Raw genomic sequence first — 22,847 nt, 5'->3', positions numbered from 1 at the left:
TATAGATCAAGCTTTTTGTGAATGTTTAAATAAATATTCATTTGTATGAGAAAGAAAGCTGGGTCACATAAGGTACTGTATTAAAATTCATTTTGTTCTTTGAAAAAGAACTTCAATTTTCTTCTAAAGGTCTAATACATTGCTTATATTAAGAGAAATACTAAACAACAAAAATGACTGTTCAAAGGCTAACATAAACGAAATGCTCTTTAAAAATGCCATTGCCACCACACTGTCAGTGAGCCGCTGGCGTAAAAGCAGTTTGTTGGCTTGTCTTGTGAAAATCTCCTCCAAACCAAGAAAGGATGACAGTGAGAAAGAGGATGGAAGGATGTAACCTTTCACTGACACAATGTTCTCCTCCTGACCATATATTTTACCAAAGGAAAGGAGATCGCATCACATTACGGCAGAAATGATGGATTTTTTTTTTTATTGCCACAAACACAGTTTACAGACGACATGAAGACGCTCAAAAGTTTCCGCATTAAAAAATGTCCTAAAAAAAACTGTTTACATAACAATCAATACATAAATGTACACAGATACAAATACATAGCGTCAGAACAAATATTAATGTCACCATAAAAATAGCAGTAATACAGTACTTGGAGAGTTACATTAATCAAAATTAATCGTTAATGTTATATATCGTTTTGTTTTTTTTTGTTGCAAACGAAGCGAGTAGTTTGATGCTACTGTGCGCATGTGTCTACGCCTGGGGATTTCCCATTGCATCATTCATCATGTAATTTCATCATTTATTAAGAATATATACCGAATGATATAATGAAACGCATGTACAATATAACATGTTAAACTACAAAAATAAACACGTTTGAAAAAAATATGGTGTACGATTATTTTGTAAGGGAAAATACGACAGTTTGTAAGGGAATGGAGCCGTGGAGGTTGACAGGTATGATAGTTTTTAAAAAAGCATATATGCATTCTGTGACGTCACCATTCACCAATGACACGTAGTCAAAATGGCGGCCACGGCGATGGTGAGTGGAGGAACGAGTACTTTTCTTATAATCACTAATTCCCGATTGTCTCTTCCGGTTATAAAACAAGCGACATGTCTTGGTTGTTCATGTCTCGTCTATATTCCTCGGTAGGTGTGTGGTCTATATTACTCGGTAGATAACACTTTAAAAACGAATGGCGATTTAGCTTGTTTCGTGTTGACGCTGCTTGCTAACTTCCTGGTACTTAGCTAACATTACTTAGCTGCCTCAATGGCTCCAAAAACAGATCCGATGTATTTGTCAGGTCAATTGGACTGTGTTGACAATATCGAGGAGGCCCCGGGTCATTTTATTCAACTATCATTCATTCGTTTATCCATTCATTCATGACCAAAATTAAAGAGAATTCATAGAATTCCAGGCTGCATCACTCGTTGCTGACAGTGCAGGAGTTGCTGCTGAATGGTGATCCAACAACCGGTGTTGGGCAAGATACCTGGAAATGTAGTGAGCTAAGACATGCGTGACTCTACGTTGAACGAAGCACCGATAAGTACATGGAATCTAAGCAATCGACAAAAAAAAACATTATACGTTAGTGGGTGCTGCTTTGCCGACACCCAGTTAATGCAACATCTTTAATAAATGATGAAAATGGAAATGTGTGATCATAACAGGGCAGCTGCGATATGGTCCATGTTGTACCAGTATACATATGCGTACTGTGAGCCCTCCCCAGTGACACTTCTAAATTTCCTTATGTTTATTCTATTTATTCGTGCTGGGTGTGATGTCAAATGACAGAACAAAACACTTGCCTGTCCATGCTCAAACAGTGATGACTTAAGGTATGCTGTCATTTGCATTGACTATTTAGAAAAATTAAGAGCAAAATATTATCTACATTAGTATTTGGAAGGCGTTGCACATTGAAAGTCTCAAAAGCAATGCGTTCTTTTTTTTAATTTAAGTTTGGTGGATTGACTTGAGGAGAAAATGACCTTCTCCTTGTTCCCACTGATGGAGTCACTGACGTATTGCATAAAGAACATTTTCCCAATTTGTTTGAATGTGTTTTCTGTAAATTTCCACATGAAAGTTTTTTTTAACTCAACCTCTGTGTTAATTCTGCTGCTACCATCCTGTATCAATTTTGTCAATACACATGTATATGATCCAGATTTCAACAAAGGGTGAAAGCAGCCCAAAAACAACCACAAGCTGTAATTTCCGCTGTTAAATTTGTTTGGATTCCTGAGAGCATTTGTCATGTCACATGTCTCTTACAGGAGACGTGGTGGGCCTTGCTGCTCTTGTCCTTGGTGCCTGTGGTGTTGCCCTTCTATGTTCCTGGTGTTGCTCCCCGGGACTTCCTTGAAGGGGATATTGTAGATATTAAGGTATGAACACTCTCAACTATGCTATTTTTTTTGAACATGTCTTCCCTTTCCCGAGGATAGAGTAAAATGAATGTAATCTGTTCTATTATGGGCTGGGAAAAAGTCACCACAAAATTAGGTTGCCACAAATATTATTCCCTAGGCTCCGTCTTCACCACGCACTCCCGCACAAAAAACATTTCCAGTGAACATGAACCTCTGTTCTTTTTAAATATAAATTACTATTTTCTTCCCGTCTGTTAGCACCTTCTACTGGGGAAATATGTTAATGTAGTCAATTCTGTATTGACCTGAGTTTGTGACCGGTCGCAGCCAGGAAATGGGGACTTGCATACAAAGATGCTATCTTTCATAATCGGTATTTGGTCGCTTGTCTCCGTATAATCCACATTGCACCCCATTGTATCGGTCAGTCTTCAAGTAAATCACGTTTAGAAATTACCCTTGGCAGTTAAAACAGACTGTTAAGTGTGAATCGCTAAGTGGAACGTACAGTACAGTGTTGTCCGACTACAAGTTGGAAGCTAAGTTTTATTTGCAGTGTTTTGCATGGGTGTGTTGCTGGAATGTGGGACTTGTTGTGGTACATTCTTCAACCGCGGTGGATGTGGGGGGGGTGTTTGCAAATCCATCATATACCGTTTAATAGGATAAACCGAAAAAAAGGTATAATAGTGACAGCCCTAATCCAATTACTTATCATTTAAAGGACAACCAACGTCAAATGACTTCGACTGAGCGTATTTTACAAAGATTCCACCGCATATAGCTATATTTTACGTTTTAAGACTTGCGCTGAATATTCAGGAAGTCTTGTCAATACAGTACTTTGTTTGGTCTGAAAACTTCGTGTTGATCCGTGTTGATGGCGAAATTAGAAGGAAAACATAAATAACGCGATTGTGAATCCTTGTGTGTTGTGACAAACATTTTGAGCCCATGTATTATTATTATACACGGAGCTTTGTCGCCATCTTCTGCCTATTTTGGGTGCGACATTTCCCCCCCTATTGCCTCAAAATGACACGGAATAAATTCTTTAATCGATTGCAAACATGTATACTTTCCTCTTCAGAACTATTTTAATCATATTCATAACTGGATGAGTAACAAGAAAGCATGTTCTCCGAATCTGAAGCCATTGTTTTGATTCTCGAGCAAGGCAAGACGTCTTGGCGTGACACCACGAACAAGGGGGCGGGACCTTCTGAAACTGGCCACTTCCGGTTTTGATTTTTTTGCAGTTTCACCACTCTTAAAGTCATTTTTATTGGTGCTTTGCATTTGACTAAAAATATCATACTGCGTGATTTGGGTATTTTATATGCTATAAAACTTTTTTCTGATGTCAGTTAGGAAACAAAAAAGTGATGTCGGTTCTCCTTTAATGTTCTCCTCATTTTGACAGGCTGTGAAGATGACAAGCTCGCATACCCAACTTCCTTATGAATACTACTCCCTGCCGTATTGTAAGCCGAACTCCGTTGTCTACAAAGGCGAGAACCTCGGTAAGTGGTGACCTCCCAACTCCTGAGTAAATTTGATGTTGCAACTCCCCCCAAATTATTTCTCTTTTGCCAGGTGAGGTGTTGCGCGGGGACCGTATTGTAAACACGCCCTTCAATGTGCAAATGAACAAGGACAAGAAGTGTGAGATAGTGTGCGACGAGAAAAAACTCAGCAAAGCAGAGAGCAAATTATTTGCTGAGAGAATCCAGGAGGAATATTATGTTCACCTGTGAGTATTTCTTACCAACTTCCAGAATCGGTCATGATAAATGGGATGACAACACATCATTGCATTACAGTAACACCATGTTGATCCATAACACATGTTCTTCAATGCACTAAACCGATTAGCAGCATCTATACACAATGTTGATCTAATCCTGGTGACTTGAAGATGTTTTCCAGTATGTAAACCAAAACCCCAACGTCATTCTCTATTCATTTAGAATTGCAGATAATCTGCCAGTAGCCACCAGGTTGGAGGTGTATCTCAATCGAGAAGCAGGAGCAGAAGAGGAGCTTAAGAAAGACGTGAAAGATATCCAGTTTGAACATGGCTACCGACTGGGCTTTGTGGACAACAACAAGGTAGGTCATATCTGCTCTTTGGATTGCCAAGGACTTTCTTTCAGTCCAGTTTGGTTTATTGGATTGGATTGGATTAGCCTTTATTAGTCTCACAGTGGAGAAATTTACATTTCACAGCAGCCAAGTGATGAAAGTAAAAAGAAAGGAAAGGAGGAAGTAGAAAAACGAAATACAGGACCTGCTGTAAATGTAGCCAGTCTCGCGGCGCCATCTTGAAGTAAAAAAATAATATGACAACACAGACATAGTCATTCAATTTGAACCACTTTCTGCATCATCTTTGTTGTATGAAGCAGTTCATCGCGGGCTCCTCAAGCCAGGCATCCATCCAGCCGCAGACTGTCCAACAACACCGACCTTTCTGCTGAACAAATCGGGGCTGTGAAAACGTTGCCATTACAGGCGCAGAAAAGCACGATCGCCCCAGAGCTGTCCAGCAATGACAATCAAAAGGCACCGACATTCCTCCCAAATCAAAAACAGTTCTGGCATATTCATGCTGCCGTAAAGGTGCAACCGCTCGGCAGAGACTCCTTCTTGATGAATGTCGTGGCTAAAAATGCTGAGAAGCAATCCGTCTCCATTCCACACAACACACAACAACTCAAAGTGACAAAAGTAAACACAAAAACAACAAAAAAAGCAAGACTCGTAGGAGCACCTGCTGACTGCTGCCTACTCAGGCGCCATCTCGGACTTCTTTTTTTTATCTTTTTTTATTTTTATCTGAACTTGTTGTCATTCTAATATTGTGGTTCGTCATACCAATCCTCTGCGCTTTTTTTTCTCCCCACGCTCCCAGTTTTATCTACACAACCACCTTTCCTTCATCCTGTACTACCACAAGGAGAAGCTCGAAGAGGAAGGGGAGCAGCACAACTACAGAGTGGTGCGATTTGAGGTCGTACCACAAAGTGTAAAAGTAGAAGGTAGTTGTCTCCATTTCTTGATGCGCTTGTATGTATGAATTCACATGAGAAATGTGGACTCTATCTGCAGATCTGATGGCTGTGCAAAAAGAGAAGACTTGCACCTTGCCAGAGGCCAGAAGCTCTGCTGCGCTGGAAATTGACCCCTCCAAGGAGAACGAGGTCCTCTTCACGTATTCTGTGCACTGGGAGGTCAGTGATTGTTTTCTTGAAAACAGAACACAATTGTTTACAGTTTTCCGATTGGATCTACCAAAATTTTCACACAATTCGACCTTTAACCTGAAAAATTTAAGATTTTTCTGGGAGGAGGTGGAATCCGCCTTGTGTGTTGTGCCATTCGCTGCCATTCCCGATTTTTGTTGAGCCACATGATAAATATATAAAAAAAACATCTTAACTTTCCCATGTTGGACTAAGATAAATAAATAGATGATAAAGACACCCGTGTGTCTTGTAACCCGTGCAGGAGAGTGAGGTGAAATGGGCTTCTCGGTGGGACACGTACCTGACCATGAGCGACGTGCAGATCCACTGGTTCTCGATTGTCAACTCTGTGGTGGTCGTCTTCTTCCTTTCCGGTATGGTTGTCAAATTCTGCAGAAATATTTGCTTTTCTGTAATACCGCAGAATATCAAAATAGAATGAGATACTACACAATCAATCAGAATTGATTGTGTAGTATCTCAAGAAAATTGAAAATGTTTGTTTATTTTATATATAAATAAATTCTTTGACTTCAATTAAAACTGATATATTAGAAAAAAAGATTTTACTGAAATAATGGTTGTTCATTTGCAATTTAGAACGGAAAGGAATATATCATGCTCCAATGAATGTATTTTGCTTTATTTCAATCAATTTAGTATACTTCACCAGTCTAGTTAAATCAATTCGCATCAATTTTAGAATTTGGCCCCTTTTCCCAGATGCATCCCTGATTTCAAACACTGCGTAAATCTCAATATTGAACCATATACTGTATTAGGCACATCGGATTAAAAGGCGCACTGTCATCTTTTGAGAAAATTGAATGCTTTTAGGTGCACCTTGTAGTGCGGAAACACCAAAAGCAGGGGTGTCGGTCATTTTTTGCCGCGGGGCACATTGTAGTTATGGTTTCCTCTCGTTGGCTGTTATGAATTTGGGGAAGCCATTAGAATGTTTCATCCACTCCACATATTACATATAGAGCGCACAACAAATTAATGAATAACTAGTTTTCAAATCTGAAGTCAAGAATAATGACTGTTATTGTGGTTTAAATACAAAAATATGACATTTTGGTTAGGATTTTAGCAAGAATTACGGAATTTCACAAGTTTGCTTTGCTTTCACGGGCCGAAAGAAAATGGTGTGGCGGGCCGGATTTGGCCCCCGGACCTCGACTTTGACACCTGTGACCTATAGCATGTGCCGGAATGCATTTTACGTGGGCCTTATTCCACGTGAAAATAATGAATCTTTTTCTTTCCTTCCTGAAATCACCTCGCTGGAATGCTTTAAATTTTATGTCTTTCACCTTTCAGGTATCCTGAGTATGATCATCATCAGGACCTTAAGGAAGGACATTGCTAATTACAACCGAGAGGATGATATCGTAAGTCTCTGAGGGACTGTTATTGTTCAGCTTGCTCGACCAGGATGTTTTAGATACTGTTTTTCCCCCACTGCCTCGCACAAATCAGGAAGACACGATGGAAGAATCAGGATGGAAAAATGTCCATGGTGACGTCTTCAGGCCGCCTCAGTATCCCATGATTCTCAGCTCGCTTCTGGGTTCAGGGATCCAACTCTTTTGCATGATCCTTATCGTCATCTGTGAGTATTGACTACATTATCGCTGATCTTACCCTTTATTAAATAAGCATCGTTTTTGTTTTGATATGTTTTTACATTTATGTTACTTTGTTTAGTATAAGTGGCAAGCATCCATAGCTTTTAAATGAAATCCTTCTTTGCATAACAAATTATGAATGATGTGAAGTAGCTTTTTTCATTTTCACAAAAAATATTCTTCAGTCACGTTTGATTGTTTCTCCGCTTTGCCATGTAGTTGTTGCCATGTTGGGCATGTTGTCTCCTTCGAGTAGAGGAGCTTTGATGACCACTGCATGCTTCCTCTTCATGTTTATGGGGTGAGAACCGTTGACTGGTGAATCTGCAACACGGTGATGCCAAGAAACTGATTATTGTGTTGAACTGTTTTATTGATTTTTATTTATTTATGTATCTTTTTGTAGTGTATTCGGTGGCTACTTCGCCGGAAGACTATACCGCACACTGAAAGGCCACCGGTGGAGGAAAGGAGCCTTTTGTGTGAGTGTTTGTAGATTAGGGCCAGTAAACCTTTTTGGACTTGGGTTCCAACAAAACCAGTACAAAGTGGCCTACAGCTCATTTTTGTATTGAGATTTTATAGATTTTTATGAAAATTAAATTATAAATTATCCAATACTGGTGATGTTATATCTGTTCGGATGATGCCTGAAACAAAAGGAAGTGTACAAGGCCTATTGGAACAGTCATTGGGACTAATTTGTAAACTCTTTGTTTCTTTTGGACATCTGAGATGTGTGTTATCTTTGTGTTATAGACGGCAACTTTGTATCCAGCTGTGGTGTTTGGAATCTGCTTCATCCTCAATTGCTTCATCTGGGGAGAGCATTCCTCTGGGGCGGTGAGTAAACTGATGCATAATTTGATAAAAATGAATTATTAGCACCTCTTTTAAAATTGCTAGATATTATTGACAGTGGGTTTATACAACCTGAAAACAAAACACAGATTGATTATGCTTTCATTCAGGTGCCCTTCACGACCATGCTGGCTCTACTGTGTATGTGGTTTGGGATCTCCATGCCCCTGGTCTACCTGGGCTACTATTTTGGCTTCCGCAAGCAGCCGTATGACAACCCCGTGCGCACCAACCAAATCCCTCGGCAGGTCCCGGAGCAGCGCTGGTACATGAACAAGTTTGTGGGGTGGGTGTTGAGCGACTCCCAAAATTTATTTTAGCCTTTTCGATGGCTGATTCAAGGCCTGTTTGTTTACCATGCTGTTTTTTTTTTTTTCTCGTCACCTTCTTTTATTAGAATCCTGATGGCTGGGATCTTGCCATTTGGAGCCATGTTCATTGAGCTCTTCTTCATTTTCAGTGTGAGTGTGTCTGCAATGGACATTTGAATGTGTTTATTTGCCCCAACACACAGTAGATAAAATGCCAGTCATGTCCATGTGTGCTCTCACCTCTTTAGGCCATCTGGGAGAATCAGTTTTATTATCTCTTTGGCTTCCTGTTTCTGGTCTTCATCATATTGGTGGTCTCCTGCTCTCAGATTAGCATTGTTATGGTTTATTTCCAACTTTGTGCGGAGGTATGGATATTTTTTAAATGTATTTATTGAGTTATTTAATGTGTTAACATATGTCCGATTTTAATTACAAACTATAATTTCATATATATTGTATAGCATTTTTTCCATTTTAAAAAAACATTATATATAGATGCTGTTATATTGTGAAAGTTAACCACTTGCCACCAAGTGACCCTCCCATTTTGTTTTTGTTTTTTTTTGTAATTTTTCCCACTACATTGTAAAAATATTAGCTTTCAAGTGAATTGTCAACAATAATGTATCAGGATTAGTTTGTTTTTTTCATTGCCTTTGAATTGCCAAAGGGCATATTTGGCTATTTCCATCACCTGCTTTAACCATGTGTGTTTTGTGTTTCTCCCAACGTCGCACAAAGGATTACCGGTGGTGGTGGAGAACGTTCCTGGTTTCAGGAGGGTCAGCATTCTACGTCCTTGTGTACGCCGTCTTCTACTTTGTCAACAAGGTAGAATTTCACACTGTTTATCAAGAGCTCAACTGCTCCGGTGTTTGAATATGTCTGTTGGAATGCCGGTGTGCAATTTTAATGTTCATCCTTGTTCACAAAATTCTTCTTGGTTCTTCCACAGCTCGACATTGTGGAGTTCATCCCGTCACTGTTGTATTTTGGTTACACCACCCTGATGGTTCTGTCTTTCTGGCTGCTAACGGGCACAATCGGCTTCTACGCCGCGTACATGTTCATCAGAAAGATCTACGCAGCAGTCAAGATAGACTGAGTCAATTGCTGCTATTGTGTTTTTTTGTCACATTCACTTTTTTTTTTAAATACAAGTATTTTTATTGTCCAACAAGCACTGACTTGTGTATTGGGGCAGGAAAGCAAAAGCAGTACTTTTTGTTGTTTTTTTTTTTGTTTTCTTCGCCCACAGTAAAATGCCCACTGGCAGGATTGAGCAAACAGTGTCCTCCTTTCTTGCCACCCTGACTTTTTGTTTTTTGTTTTGTCTTTTTTTGGGACGGAGACACGGGACATTTCCTCTGATGGGGTTGCTTGTGTCACCTTGGTTCACCTTGCACACAACACAGTGGGCCAAACAAAAGTTTTCTGCACATTGCCCTCCGCCCCCAACTCCAACTATGTGTTTGGGACCTATTTTTTTCCATGTTTTGTTCTGCAATCAAGAATGATGTGGTTTTTCATCACAATATTCCCAATCTCTTCATTTCCACCTGTGTTTCGTTTTGAGAGACTTTGCCAAAAGAGAGGTGGCACTGTGGTTGTGGTGCGTTTCTGTCTTATGTTGTTGAACTGATCTACATTGTGACTTCAGAATGCTTAAGGTATATTAAATGCTCTTCTTATTTTTTAAATCATGTTTCCATGTGTTCTCTGTGGAGACACTTAAATCACAACTGTATCGCTTTCCCTTCTAAAGCGTCTCAATGTACCATGTATGGCTTGTTACTTGGTGATTGAAAGTGTGAAAGCATCCAAACACCTAAGACGAAGAATGTGTCAAGTTACAATAATTACCTTTGAAACAACCCAGCTGTCAATTGCAAATTTGTTTTTATGATCATTCAATAATGGATACAATATTTTTAGTCCTTCTCTGTGGTTTGGGACAGCTGGTGGGTGTTAAACACATTTTTTTTATTTGAGAGATCATTATCCTTCCACATTTTGTTTGTATATGGTCTGTACATCCGTTAGTGATGTGGGGCTTTGGAAGCGGAAAGTCATGGTCAAAGTCATCCTGCGAGCAGAATAAATGGCACACATACTGTTGTCTGAGAAATTCCAGTCCTGATTATTGTTGAAATTCCCCTTGAGCAAGGCAGTTAACCCCAATGAAACGCCTCAGTACTAAGTGCTCGTGTTGTGTACAACAATATTACAGGTTTTTCAAAAAGTTTAATATTGTGGAAAACATTCAGTAATTGAATACAAAAAGGATCTGGTACTGGAATGTTGCATAAGTTGGATTTTAGCTTGCAGCTATTGAAAAACCGCAATTCAGTTTAATTTTGCATTATATGTACTATTTTTTTCTCTCTCAGTAAACTACACATCAAGATATGGGGAAATATTTTGAGATTATAACTGCAACTCTCCAGCAGGGATCACTGACCTTTGAGAACCTGCCAACTTCTCCTAATATCTTGATTATTGCAAAAAAAAAGGATATGCAATAATATGTTTGAGCAAATAAATTGGCATGGTGCAATTCTCGTCATTCGTCATCAGGTGGCAGGCAATGTCTTTAATGTAAGGGAAAACCACCGACAGACAAATGTTCATCTTTCGTGGAATTAAACCTATCCCATTTGTGTCGTCACAACATTGACGTTGCCATTGTGTTAACTCGACACATTTTATTTAACAACCTATTTAAAGGCGAATAAGCGCAAAACAGGAACGTGACGACGTTCTCAGCCATGTCTAAGGTTTGCAAGATGGATGGGCTTTCATTTGCTCATAAATGAAATTCAAATGATGGCAGGAAAGGATGTAATGCTTATCTACTTTTATCTACGATGTGACATGTTTTTTGTCACTACTTCAGACATCAACGTGGATTGAACAAAAGAAACGTGTTTAAATCCTCTTTGAACATTAGTTCCCACAAGTGAAAGCATACATGATCACTCGTTCTTTTCGAACAGTGCTACACTTGTTTTTGCTTTTGTATACTTTTGTATGAATTTGTCGAAATGTTACTTGAATATTATTAGTATAAGTCGAAAAGACTGAGAAATCAACGACAGACTGAATCTGGAATAATTAAGTATTTTCTCTATGGATCAATCTATCAATACATGCACCCCTCCACCCTTCAAATTTTTGCCCTTCATGTGCCGGAATGCATTTTTAAGAAATTCCAATATCTGTGATGTAATACTTCACAATTTGTTAGTTCTGCTTAGCAAGAATGAAACAAAGCATACACAATGTGTGCAGAGCTCACAAAAAGTGGCAGAAGCTATTTGTTCAGACATGAGAGATTGGCATTTAAACAAAGTCATTAGATGGAGGCAGCATAATGACCCCCGGGTGATAAATGGAAAGGCCCAGTGATCAATTAAAACTCCTTGCTTGTCCAAAACGGGACCCCCAAAGAACAGATGGACTGAGCCTTCTGCGTTGTGCGTCAACATGTTCAGCAATAAATACGCACCCAAGTACATCCTTGAAAAAGCCCTTTGTAAGCCCATTGTAACTTTATTGCCTTTGGGCAATCACAGCTGAAATCGGGATGACCTTTTTGTCCTTGGCACCAGCTGTATGTTGATATATGTGCTTCCTACTCTTCATCTTGGTAAACATTTTAAAGTACTGGTTACTATTAGGGGAAAATGATTCAAAGTCCCAATAAATACAAATGAAAAACAAACCTGATATGCCTGCTTAAATAATGGCAACAGCACATTGAGATAAACACTTGTATAAATAATATTGATGGGCTTATCCGTCATCATTTAGTTTTATTGCACTCTGGTGGAAGGCTGCAGTGTCTTTGTAACAAGGACGTGTTGTGTTGATACACTGAAGTAAAGTGTTCTATCAACAAACACGGTCGACAAAAACAAAAACTCTTTTGTCTCTAAAGTTGCTGTGTTAAAGTGCTATATATGTATAAATGTATGTATTGTATATCCAGGTACATATATCAATATACTTTTTCTTGATACTTGCACTATGTACAGTTTTTTTTTATCCTTTCCCCCTATCCTCTTTCAAATTGTTGCTGTGGACTGCAAAAGGTTTTCTGATTCTCATTCTAATATATATAAATCATGTTTCCAGCAGATGGCAATGGAGGGCTTTCCCGCCAGCACACACACCTGCTGCCTGGTTAGTCATCAATATAGCCAAATATTTAAGCAGTGTTTGAAATAACGTCTGCCCGGGGTGTACAACTTTCAAAACGTCTCAGGTGGCCGACAACTTCTTCAAGGAAAAAAAAAAAGATTGTTTTCCAATCAAATGTTTGTTTTATTCCATAAAGCAACCGCGACAAGCAAACCGCTACAAGCCATGTGGACTCCTCTTTCTAGGCGACTTTCAAAACTCTCAAGTACACTTTACAGTCACGGTATAGTACGAAGCAGGAAATAGGCTTCTGATTGGCTGCCGTGCCAAGTATGCAAATTGAGTATGCAAATTGACAAATGAACATTTGTTTGACAAATTGCATAAATTTCGTGCTTCGGACTATACCGTGACTGTAAAGTGTACTTGAGAGTTTTGAAAGGCGCTTAGAAAGAGGAGTCCACGTGGCCTTTAGCAGACAACACAACACAAACATTGCATCATGCACCATGACGACAAATGACAACTGGAGCAAAATCTTGAGCAAGGGATATTTTCCGTAAATTAAGCAAGGGAGCATTTGCGGTAGGTACTTCCTTAATTTAAAAAATCCTTTATACTTCGCAACAATGTTTTTTTTTTTTTTGCGATTAGTCGTCTTATGTTTCAAGTTGTGAAAAATGGGGCAGGCAACTGTATGGCCGGGCAGGCAACTTTTCAGAGTTGTCTGTGCCGGTGTCCGCTAACTTTTTGTCATGAGTTCCAGACACTGATTTAAATACAGCGGGGCCCTGGCTTACGAACTTAATTGGTTCCCAAACAAAGTGTGTATCCCAAAAAATAATTTCCCATAGGAAACCATTAAAATGAGAATAATCCGTTCCCAGGTCTCCATAAAAAAATATAATTTTCAACTAAATAAGCCTTAAAACTACACACAACGTACCTTATTCTATGTATAATAAATGTGCTATTGTATTGTAATGAAAGAAATATTTTAATGCCAAGATCTCATGTCTTTATTGGGTTAGTGACAATGTTCGCTTTTCATGTTCAAATGTTGTTTTCGAGACCACTCGATCTCATCATTGCGATTTTTGTTCTTTAGTCTCTCGCTTGTATTTAGCATATTTTGTCTTTTGTTTTCATTCTTTTTTTTCATGTAATTGGACTCTCGTCGTTTCAGTTAATCATCTGATTAACAATTTCCTTGTCTTCACAAGCACTTTTATTGATGGGTGTTTTTTAATGGCCAGTTATTTCCCTTTAAACTGACCTGATCAGTACACCTTTATTATTGAATGAATATTTTTGTTTGGATTTTTTTTTCTACATTTGCGGGGTTCAATCTTCAAAATTTATTGACATTAACTGGAGGGTAAAAAAAAAAATCCCAAACTATAATAAATGTTTTTCAAAGACTTTTTTTTGGACCACACAGCTGTTGGAGTATATTAATACTTGATTCCGAGCCATAGCAGTAAGCTATAAGTTAGACAGATGCCTGCACTTTCCTTTATGGTTAAGTTTGAGCGAAAGGAAAAATATAACACTATTTTTTTGTGATTCAATTACAAGTTAAATATCAACTTCTACAGTGCTATTCGTGTAGCTCTATTGAGTGAGACCAGCCTTGACAGAGTGCACGCAACAAAAAGCAAGGTGGGTCTTTGACATTGAAATAGGCTGTACACCTCACTGAAAAAAAAAATATCTGACTTGCTCTCGCAGACTTCTTTGATAATAAACAATGACGTTTCTTTTTCAGTCGGGGAAATGAAATGGCTTTTTTTGCCGGATCTAATCTAAAGCTGTTGGCACCAAGTCGGTAAGTTAAACTCCTTTTTTCTCACCTGCAAAACACTAAAAAATCAGGTCTGGGGCAACCCATCGATGCGCACACCGAATCAAAGGGAACATTTGATCTCAAGCTGTTTCTTTTTCTGTATGATGAACAATTGTGGCTGTATATTTTTGGAATGTTGATAAGAACTCCTTTTGGGGTTAGGATGTATTCTAGAAATGCCCAGCGCTGTATTTCATCCATTTGTAATGAGGCCGAGCACAACCGGAAATGTATGGATGGATTTCAAATCAATGTACATATTCAAGGTTAGTTTTCCCCTTGGGAAAACTGTTTGACACCGACTCCCAATAAGGTTTCCTGACGCTGAGGTTGTCAGTTGTTGTCTTCGGCACCCTGTTAAAAATCGGCCACGCACACGCGCACGCACACACGGCCCCTTGACCCTTCTCACCATGGGAACAACAGCAGGTGCTTTCGAGGCGAGCAGATTGGGATAGATGGATTTTGAAAGTGAGGGAGATGGATGGAAAGAGGAAAGAAAAGTTGAGCTTGCTTTGTAACTTTAAATTAAACGAGAGAGGAAGGAAAGAGACAGACTGACACCTCACCGTCATGTTTGAAGGCGAAACAATGGAATGGCCTTGACAAACTGGACGGAACACATGTCCTTTGACGACATATTGTTTTCAAGTCGGTCTGAGTTTTTAATCTGCGTGACTGTAGTTTACCATCTGATACAAAATGTAAACAACTCCAAATCATTTGTATGAAATGGTTGAACAGTTTAATTTGCGTTGTCTTATTCAGTAGGATAAAATAAAAATGCACAACCTTTGTTTTCCCCACAAATGTTAACAAATTGGTGAGGAAGAGTCCAAGGCCCTTCTGTGCGATGTGAATAGAGATATTTAATTTGTCTTTTTGTCTTTTGAGTCACGTCTGAGCCGCCAGCACTTCCATTACTTCGGCCCCCTGAGTGTAAATATGCTCGACCCTTTTCTGTCTGTCTTTTCATCATTTTCAGTAAACTCGGAGGTCGTCTGTCGGCATACGTATTTATACGATTGATTATTTTGAATAATTGTCAAGTTACGTTCATTGCCACAATAAGTGAATTCAATAAATACATACACAAATAAATCAATAAATCAATGAGTACATGAATGAATACCAAATGAATGAATATAGAAAAAGAATACACAAATGAAAAAAATGAATGAATCAAAAATAAAGGAATTTTTGAATGAATAAATAAATGAAAAATAAATGAGTGAATAAATAAATAAATCAATAAACAAATGAATAAATGAATGGAAAAATGAATGCACACATAAATAAACAAATAAGGCGATTAGAAATTAAATGTATTATTATTATGAATACACAAATTCATAAATGAATACATGAATGAATAAATGAATTAATAAACAAACAAATAAACAAATGACTAAATGAATGAAAGGAATGAATACAGACATGAATACATAAATAAACAAATTAATAAACGAATGGATGAATGAATAAATAAAAAATGAATAAATAAATGAATGAATAAATAAATGAATGAATACATAAATAAATGAATACATGAATCAATTGTTTTGAGTCTTTTATCTTTCACTGACACTTGCCACCTGGTTAAAATTTCATTCTCTCAAAGTGAATATTCTTAAATTTATGTTGTCCTTCCAAAATAAAATACAAAATTCATTCTCTTGATATAGAATCAGATTAATTTGCAACATCTGCTTTTACTTTGGAATCAAATGTTTGCTGATTTTGTGACATGTGATGGACCAAATTATTCAGTCAATCCAAATCATTTTTGGAATTAAAAAAAATTGAAAGGAAGCACATTAAAAAATATTTCCAACCCATTTTTCACGTGAAAAGTTACTTGTCAGATTAATTGATTCATAAAAAGAATCATTACTTGCAGCCCTGGTATTCTTTCATGACAGACTGATGAATTTCCTTCTTTTTATTTTTATTCTGCATAATAAAGGTGGTGGCATGATGAAATGTCACATATAGTACGATGTCCTTGATGGATGAGCATCTGGGGTGTGTGTGTGGGGGGGAAGGCGTGCTGTGGATTCCACAATGATTTGCTCGGAGGAGGGATAAGATGCAAACATTCAGGCGCAGCGCCGCGTGCTGTCACCTGGAACTCGTGATGGATGACACCGCCTCTTGTAACATGCCACAAACATTGGCGGCGACTTGACACTCGCGTGTCTTTTGGGTCACGCCCTTTAAGCCAGACGAGCGACTTTTAATATGAGCTGGAGATTTCTCCTAATTCACTTGACATTTTAAAAATATGCATCGCTAATTCTCAAGTGTCTCCCGGGAATCCCAAAAGAATCACTCTGGCCGCAACCAATTTGATTTTCAATACTATTTTGTATAAGTGAAGCGTGTGAGTGACCTTTTCAATACATTTTTCAATAAATTAGGGGATGATGGTTATTATTTGCAGATACTTTGGGGTCATTTTATGTTTTTGAATGGATGCTATAAGATTATTGTGAACTTCTCTGGCTAATTTAAAATTGGCGCACAACACTGTTTGGTACATTATGTACGGAAAAAAAGTTCCTTTGGATTTACTCATTCCATCCATCCAGCTACACCTCTACACATCTACCTATCTACCCATCTACACACGAACACACCTTTGCCTCATTCCCAATCTGTGATTGATTAGCAACCAGTCTATGTTGTCGTCTGCTTCTGCGAAGTAAACTGGATTTATGGCTCTTCATCAAAATAAAAATGTCATTTCCATGAAGGCCCAGGGGGATTTTCATCCCACACACAAGATGCCTCCTCCGGTTCTCGTTTTCAGGTATTTTGCTGACACATGTTTAACACTTTGCCCGTATAACCGCTTTGAACGGTATCACCCTCTGCTGCAATATCGTTCGGAGGAAGCTCGGCAGAAACACTTTTCATCGTGATTTACTCTGTGGGCAAAATTGGAATCTGACTGCTGCTTATGTGTATTGCTGGCTAATGTGGTATTTTATTAGGTTAGAAGGCAATAAAAGAGGATGAGAAATGTCTATGTAGAGGAAACATGCATGCAGAAAAAGTATTGCTTTATTCCTTTTCCTGCTTCATCTGCGTATCTACGAACCACAGTGGAATTGCGTAAAAAAAACTAATATAAAAAAGATTTGAAGAACTTTTTGAAGGATGGGCTGTGGAATTAAAAATGGCAAATAATGGCTCGGCGGGTGGATAAAAATCACCTCATTTTAATCCATTTTACTGATTCCTCTTTTTGACGATAAAATATGTGTAATCACGTTATGGCCCCCTTTGTCGCCGCAAGCAGTTTGATGATGTAATGGGTCCAATTCGATTGGACAACTGAGTGACTTAGTCCTTATCTATTACTCGAGGCCAGTTGTCACCAACTTTTTTGGAACTGAGAGTTCCCTATTGCCTGCTTTTATAATGACGTTTTATACAAAATTCCCGCAGAACGAATTTTCTCAAATATTCCTCAATTATTAATAATTAACAACTACTGGTACTGGTGGTGAAGACCCTGATCACGTAAATGATTTTGCGCAATGATTAAAGAAGGTGGATTACATTTTGAAATGCTAATTTCTGCAACATTCCAAAGAAATATTTCGTTTACCGAACAGGCCCGCAGGCTACTTACTGTATGTGATCCTTGGGGGCTATTTGGTACCTGATTTGTAACCCTTGCTAGTGGCAAGACACTTGTCATGCATAAAATGGAGCTGGAGAATTTGGCCTGACGAATAATAGCAATAATAAGACGAATAATAAGATGCTATTTTTTTGCTTGAGTTAATATCCACTATGATTGGAATGATTTGTTAATATTGATTTAAAGGAAAACCGACGCCTCCGGACAAGTTGTGTCCATAATTTGTAAAATGGCTTCAAATGACTTCTTCTGAGCGTATTTTACAAAGATTCCTTCGCATATAGCGATATTTTATATTTTAAGACTCGCGCTGACTATTCCGGAAGTCTTGTTTTTGAGTTGGTGACAATTCCTGACGTCACGTCGGGGGAAAAAGGGGAAAATGTTTCTTCTAATGCTCTTTTTGTGTGTGCTACTACCTTGGTGACTGCTTTATACCCTGCATATGATAGTTGTCCATGTTAAGCGCTTTGTTACAGCTTCAGCTGTCGTTAAAGTGGTATATAAATCAATATATGTTGTATTGTATTGTGTGATTCATAACACAGCACATGCCACACCTCGCGATGTCTGAAGAAGTCCTACAAGTGATCTGTGAGGGCCAACATGGTGTCACATAGCATCTTGACTACCATAAAAAAAGAAAGAATAAACAGCCAGCGGTAGCTGTTATAGTTGTAGTCCAACCCTACTTTTAGAAATAAATATGATATCAATCAATATGATGAATTTGAGGACCTGTGGTGGCATGTAAAAAAACATCAGCCAATTAACATTACCAATCAATAGAGCAGAACACATTAAGACATGGTAATGAGGCTGCACTTGGATGCACCATTAATTTACCACCACCCCTACAAACCTTAATCAGATGATTGTAACATTGATTCCAAATAGCCCGGTCCAAAGTTGTGGCTCATCATTATTGTTATGAACAGTAAACGTATTTAAAACATTCACACCTTTTTCATCTCCCAACAGGCACCGCTTTATCAAACAACTAAATAAATGAGAGAATCAGACACGGTCACTGGTTCTATGTCCTTTGTCAGTACCTGTTTAACAGCCCTGTCAGGTCCTCTCGGTTGTATCAGGCGAACGTCAATATTTAGATGAGTTCTCAGCACGCATGAACGCTTCAATGTCCACATTGAATGATGGCAAGAATATTAACCCTTTATCAGTTTTACACACACTAAAAATAATCCAGTATCACATTAACTCATTGACTGCCAGATGATTATGCAAAAATGTGTCTACTCCAGAGCCAGGGTTTTTGTCATTGTCACTCAAATTTCAGGATTGACAGAATATTGCGTTTTAGGACTACATAAACATTCAATGGAGCATAAGAAACCTTAGACTCCATTCTTTCATCAGGAAAAAAAGAGTTTAATTACTGAATTATATGGGTTTGGGGTTATATGAGTTTGAAATTGCGACTGTCCAAAATACAATGTATTACATACATATTGGTTTATATAGCGCTTTAACAACAGCTGAAGCTGGAACAAAGCGCTAACATGCTGATTAACGGGCTGATTAATTCCTTACACGGAGCTTTGTCGCCCTCTTCTGCCTCTTTTTGGTGCTACATTTCCCGCCCCCAGATACCTCAAAATGGCACGGAATAAATTCTTTAATCAATTGCAAACATGTATGCTTTCCTCTTCAGAACTATTTGAATCATATTCATAACCGGATGAGTAACAAGAAAGCATATTCTCCGAATCTGAAGCCATTGTTTTGATTCTCGAGAAAGGCAAGACGTCTTGGGGTGACACCACGAACAAGGGGGCGGGACCTTCTGAAAATGGCCACTTCCGGTTTCATTTTTTTTGCAGTTTCAGCACACTTTAAGTCATTTTTATTGGTTTTGCATTTAAAAAAAATATCATACTGCGCATTTTGGGTATTTTAGATGCTATAAAACGTTTTTCTGATGTCAGTTAGGAAACAAAAAAGTAATGTCGGTTGTCCTTTAAGGTTTAAGTTATACATTATGGATAATATAGGCAAACATTTAGGCACGTGATTTCAGATGACAAATGCGCTGCATTAATTACCAAAAATAATTCTGAGAAATCCGAACATGTTCATCTAATGGCTATTTATTTATGAAGCTAAATACATAAATTGCAGTGGGGGTGTCAACTGGTCGGTTTGGGGCCTTTGTGTAAAGCCATGCATGCAGATATAAGGGCAGATATGTAATCAGTGCTAAATAAAAAAAGACAAACAACATTTTTGATAGACGGCAAAGGCAATCTGCTGAAGAAAAAATAAGTGGTCCGCCAACCACTGTCTTATTTTAACAAATGATAACCCCACCGGTGCTTTGAAAAGTCTTGGCGTACCTCTTAATCAAGTGCCATATATTGGGTTGAGTAAATCCGCTAAAGTCTAATTATATCATCGCAGCCAGATCCATATCACTACTTAACATTCATAGTAGGAGGCAAACATCTGACACTTGGCCTATAAATCAGCAAAAGTACAGAAAAGGGTATTATTTTAAAGCCGTGATTGACAGCTAATCTTGGCCGTATTCATGGGTGGGGGTGTACTTACATATGCATGGTCGTATCTCTGTGTATGTGCGTGTGCATGTACGAGCATGTGTGTGCATGCTGAGGCAGAATACATACAAAGAAAGCAGTTGGTCTGAATCATAAAGGCAGAAAAAAAAGCATGTATTGTTGAGTGCTATATAGAGGAATCTGACCCATTGCAATGATGTCACTTCCCTCAGGCTGTTCTTTGGGAATGCTCCACACAGCGAATGGCTTCAGTGGGTTGTCATTCGTACTGTTGTGATCAATGACAAAGTTTCTTCATGGGAGGATCATCAATAATTCAATGATTGTCACATGGTTCATTCCCTTTGGACCTTCTGAGCCTTGTGGTATAATCATTAAATCTATCGTCACATTCTCACTGTTGTTGTTTTACATTGGCTGGTCGCAATTCCCGACGTAGTGAAAGACTTCTCAAATGAATCAATCAATTCATCAATATGAGGTTGGGCTTGAGAACTTAGTTAGTTTTAAGTCTTAAATCTGAAATTTACTGGGGGATTTTGGACATGCACTGCAAATCAACCAGTCCTAAAAATTCAGGGGCGGTGTTCAAGACGGTTGCATTAACGCCACGCAGTCATAAAATAGCCTGTGGAGTCAAGGGTGGAACACTGACGTGTTGTTGAAATGGGATGTCACCTGGATTCAACCCCAAGTGGGTACTCCAGTTTCCTTCCACATTCCAAAACCGTCCATGACAAGTTGTTTGAAAAAGTCCAAATTGTCTCTATGGTATGAGTGTGAGCTCCAATGGCTGTTGGATATGTGCCCTGTGATTGGCTGGCTACCAGTTCAGGTTGTCCCCCGCCGACAGCCCAAAGACGCCTAGAATAGGTACAAGTATGCCCGCGACACTCGTGAGGATGATTAGATCAAATTCTTCTCCAAACACTAATGCTGATGCTATTTTGGGAATCGAAATAGAAAATGATATCAAAACGGGATATTTGATCCAACATAAATGTGTTGAATGTGGCTGATAAAAATCATAATTTGAGGCAACTGTATTTACGATTTAACTGAAGAGACCAGAGGGGAAAAAAAGTGTTTATTAATGAGCTCATTTCCACCCACTCGGGTTAGCAAGTTCCTTTCTGGAAAACTCTCCTCCTTGCACTCTTATCGGCTATCAACACACACAATCAGCCAATGACGGTGTAGTCGTTGCCTACATCAGGGACTCAGAGGCTCACTTCGATTTGCTCACGTCATTGTTAGTCGTGACCCGATAAAGTGAAGTGCGTCTTTGATTCGAGAAATGTTGATGCGTACTCTGCGGAGGCTTGACTTTGTGGGTGGGTTAAAAATATGACAGATATATGGAAAAAAATATCAATAAATAAAAAAATATCTCTGCTACAAAGTTCCATGACAACAGAGTTAACAATATGTCAAATAAAAGATTGCCTTTATTTTATGTTTGATTTCAAAATTTTTTAACGTTAATCTAGAACAGTGGTTCTTAATCTTGTTGGAGGCACCGAACCCCACCAGTTTCATATGCTCATTCACCGAACTCTTTTTCCAATGACTCAGTCTAGACTAAGGTCCATCGATGAAAAGGTTTCTTCAGCCGTCATCTGTACTTCTATGAAGGTGTCGGAGGTTTGCTTCCCATCCAAGAAGCTTCGTCAGCAAACTGAAGTCGTACTGGTAGTTTCGGCCCGATATATAAAACATATATACTATATATATATAGTATATACAGTCAAACCTTGGTTTTCGAACATCTCGGTTCTCATCCCATTCGGTTTTCAACCAAAAATGTCATATTTTTTATGCCCCGGTATACAACCGAAATGTGGTTATCAACCAAACTGAGTGCATCACTCGACTACCCCCTGCTTCCTTATACGTCACTTCCTTAGATGTCACGTCTTCCTCATTGTCTCATTGTGACGACACGTTGATATTGTTGTTGTTTTATTTTTGCGAAAATGCTGACATATTTGGTTAAAATCTCCTGAATAGTATGATTTTAAAGCAAGCAGAGGATGGTTTGAAAAGTTAGTGTGCCCTGTGTTGAGAGATTTTTATGTACAAATGTTAATGTTGATGTTAAAAATTGGTGAAAATAAAAGTTTGTTTTTATAGAATTTTACACATGACCTGCTCTAATATGTTTTGAATTTTTATCCGGTTTATGCGATGAAATATGTAAAAAGTTGTTTTCTAGACTTTTAACGGATTAAGATTTTTTACATTGATTTTAATGGA

The 22,847-nt window shown here is 38.4% G+C and overlaps 1 protein-coding gene across 2 annotated transcripts; it reads left to right on the top strand.

Moving 5' to 3' along the window:
• Positions 1-979: 979 nt before the first annotated feature.
• On the top strand, positions 980-10,972 carry tm9sf4 (transmembrane 9 superfamily protein member 4). Of its 2 annotated transcripts, none has more exons than XM_089012834.1 (18): positions 980-1,007; positions 2,261-2,371; positions 3,780-3,879; positions 3,953-4,109; positions 4,327-4,468; positions 5,271-5,397; positions 5,468-5,589; positions 5,867-5,978; positions 6,928-6,998; positions 7,087-7,219; positions 7,455-7,536; positions 7,642-7,717; positions 7,995-8,078; positions 8,207-8,382; positions 8,494-8,557; positions 8,656-8,775; positions 9,152-9,241; positions 9,366-10,972. In XM_089012834.1, the coding sequence occupies exons 1-18, from the start codon at positions 990-992 to the stop codon at positions 9,513-9,515; spliced, it is 1,935 nt and encodes a 644-aa protein (XP_088868960.1). In that variant the 5' UTR covers positions 980-989; the 3' UTR covers positions 9,516-10,972. The 2 variants fall into 2 exon arrangements, with proteins under 2 accessions (XP_088868960.1, XP_088868953.1); XM_089012827.1 differs by lacking the exon at positions 980-1,007 and adding an exon at positions 1,067-1,117.
• The last annotated feature ends 11,875 nt before the right edge of the window (positions 10,973-22,847 follow it).

The sequence above is a fragment of the Hippocampus bargibanti genome, linkage group LG01 (genome assembly GCF_051943395.1).
Source record: "Hippocampus bargibanti isolate YZ-2025 linkage group LG01, ASM5194339v1, whole genome shotgun sequence".
Classification (NCBI taxonomy): domain Eukaryota; kingdom Metazoa; phylum Chordata; class Actinopteri; order Syngnathiformes; family Syngnathidae; genus Hippocampus; species Hippocampus bargibanti.
The sequence above is the reverse complement of the archived record's forward strand: the minus strand, read 5'-3'. Positions and strand labels throughout refer to the sequence as shown.

What these genes read in the sequence shown, in the direction of transcription:
- tm9sf4 (XM_089012827.1), top strand. Translation starts at nt 1,082, where the DNA reads ATGTCTTGGTTGTTCATGTCTCGTCTATATTCCTCG. An exon ending in CTACAAAGGCGAGAACCTCG is followed by an intron (nt 3,880 to 3,952) that starts GTAAGTGGTGAC and finishes CTCTTTTGCCAG; the next exon opens with GTGAGGTGTTGCGCGGGGAC. An exon ending in CATGATCCTTATCGTCATCT is followed by an intron (nt 7,220 to 7,454) that starts GTGAGTATTGAC and finishes TTTGCCATGTAG; the next exon opens with TTGTTGCCATGTTGGGCATG.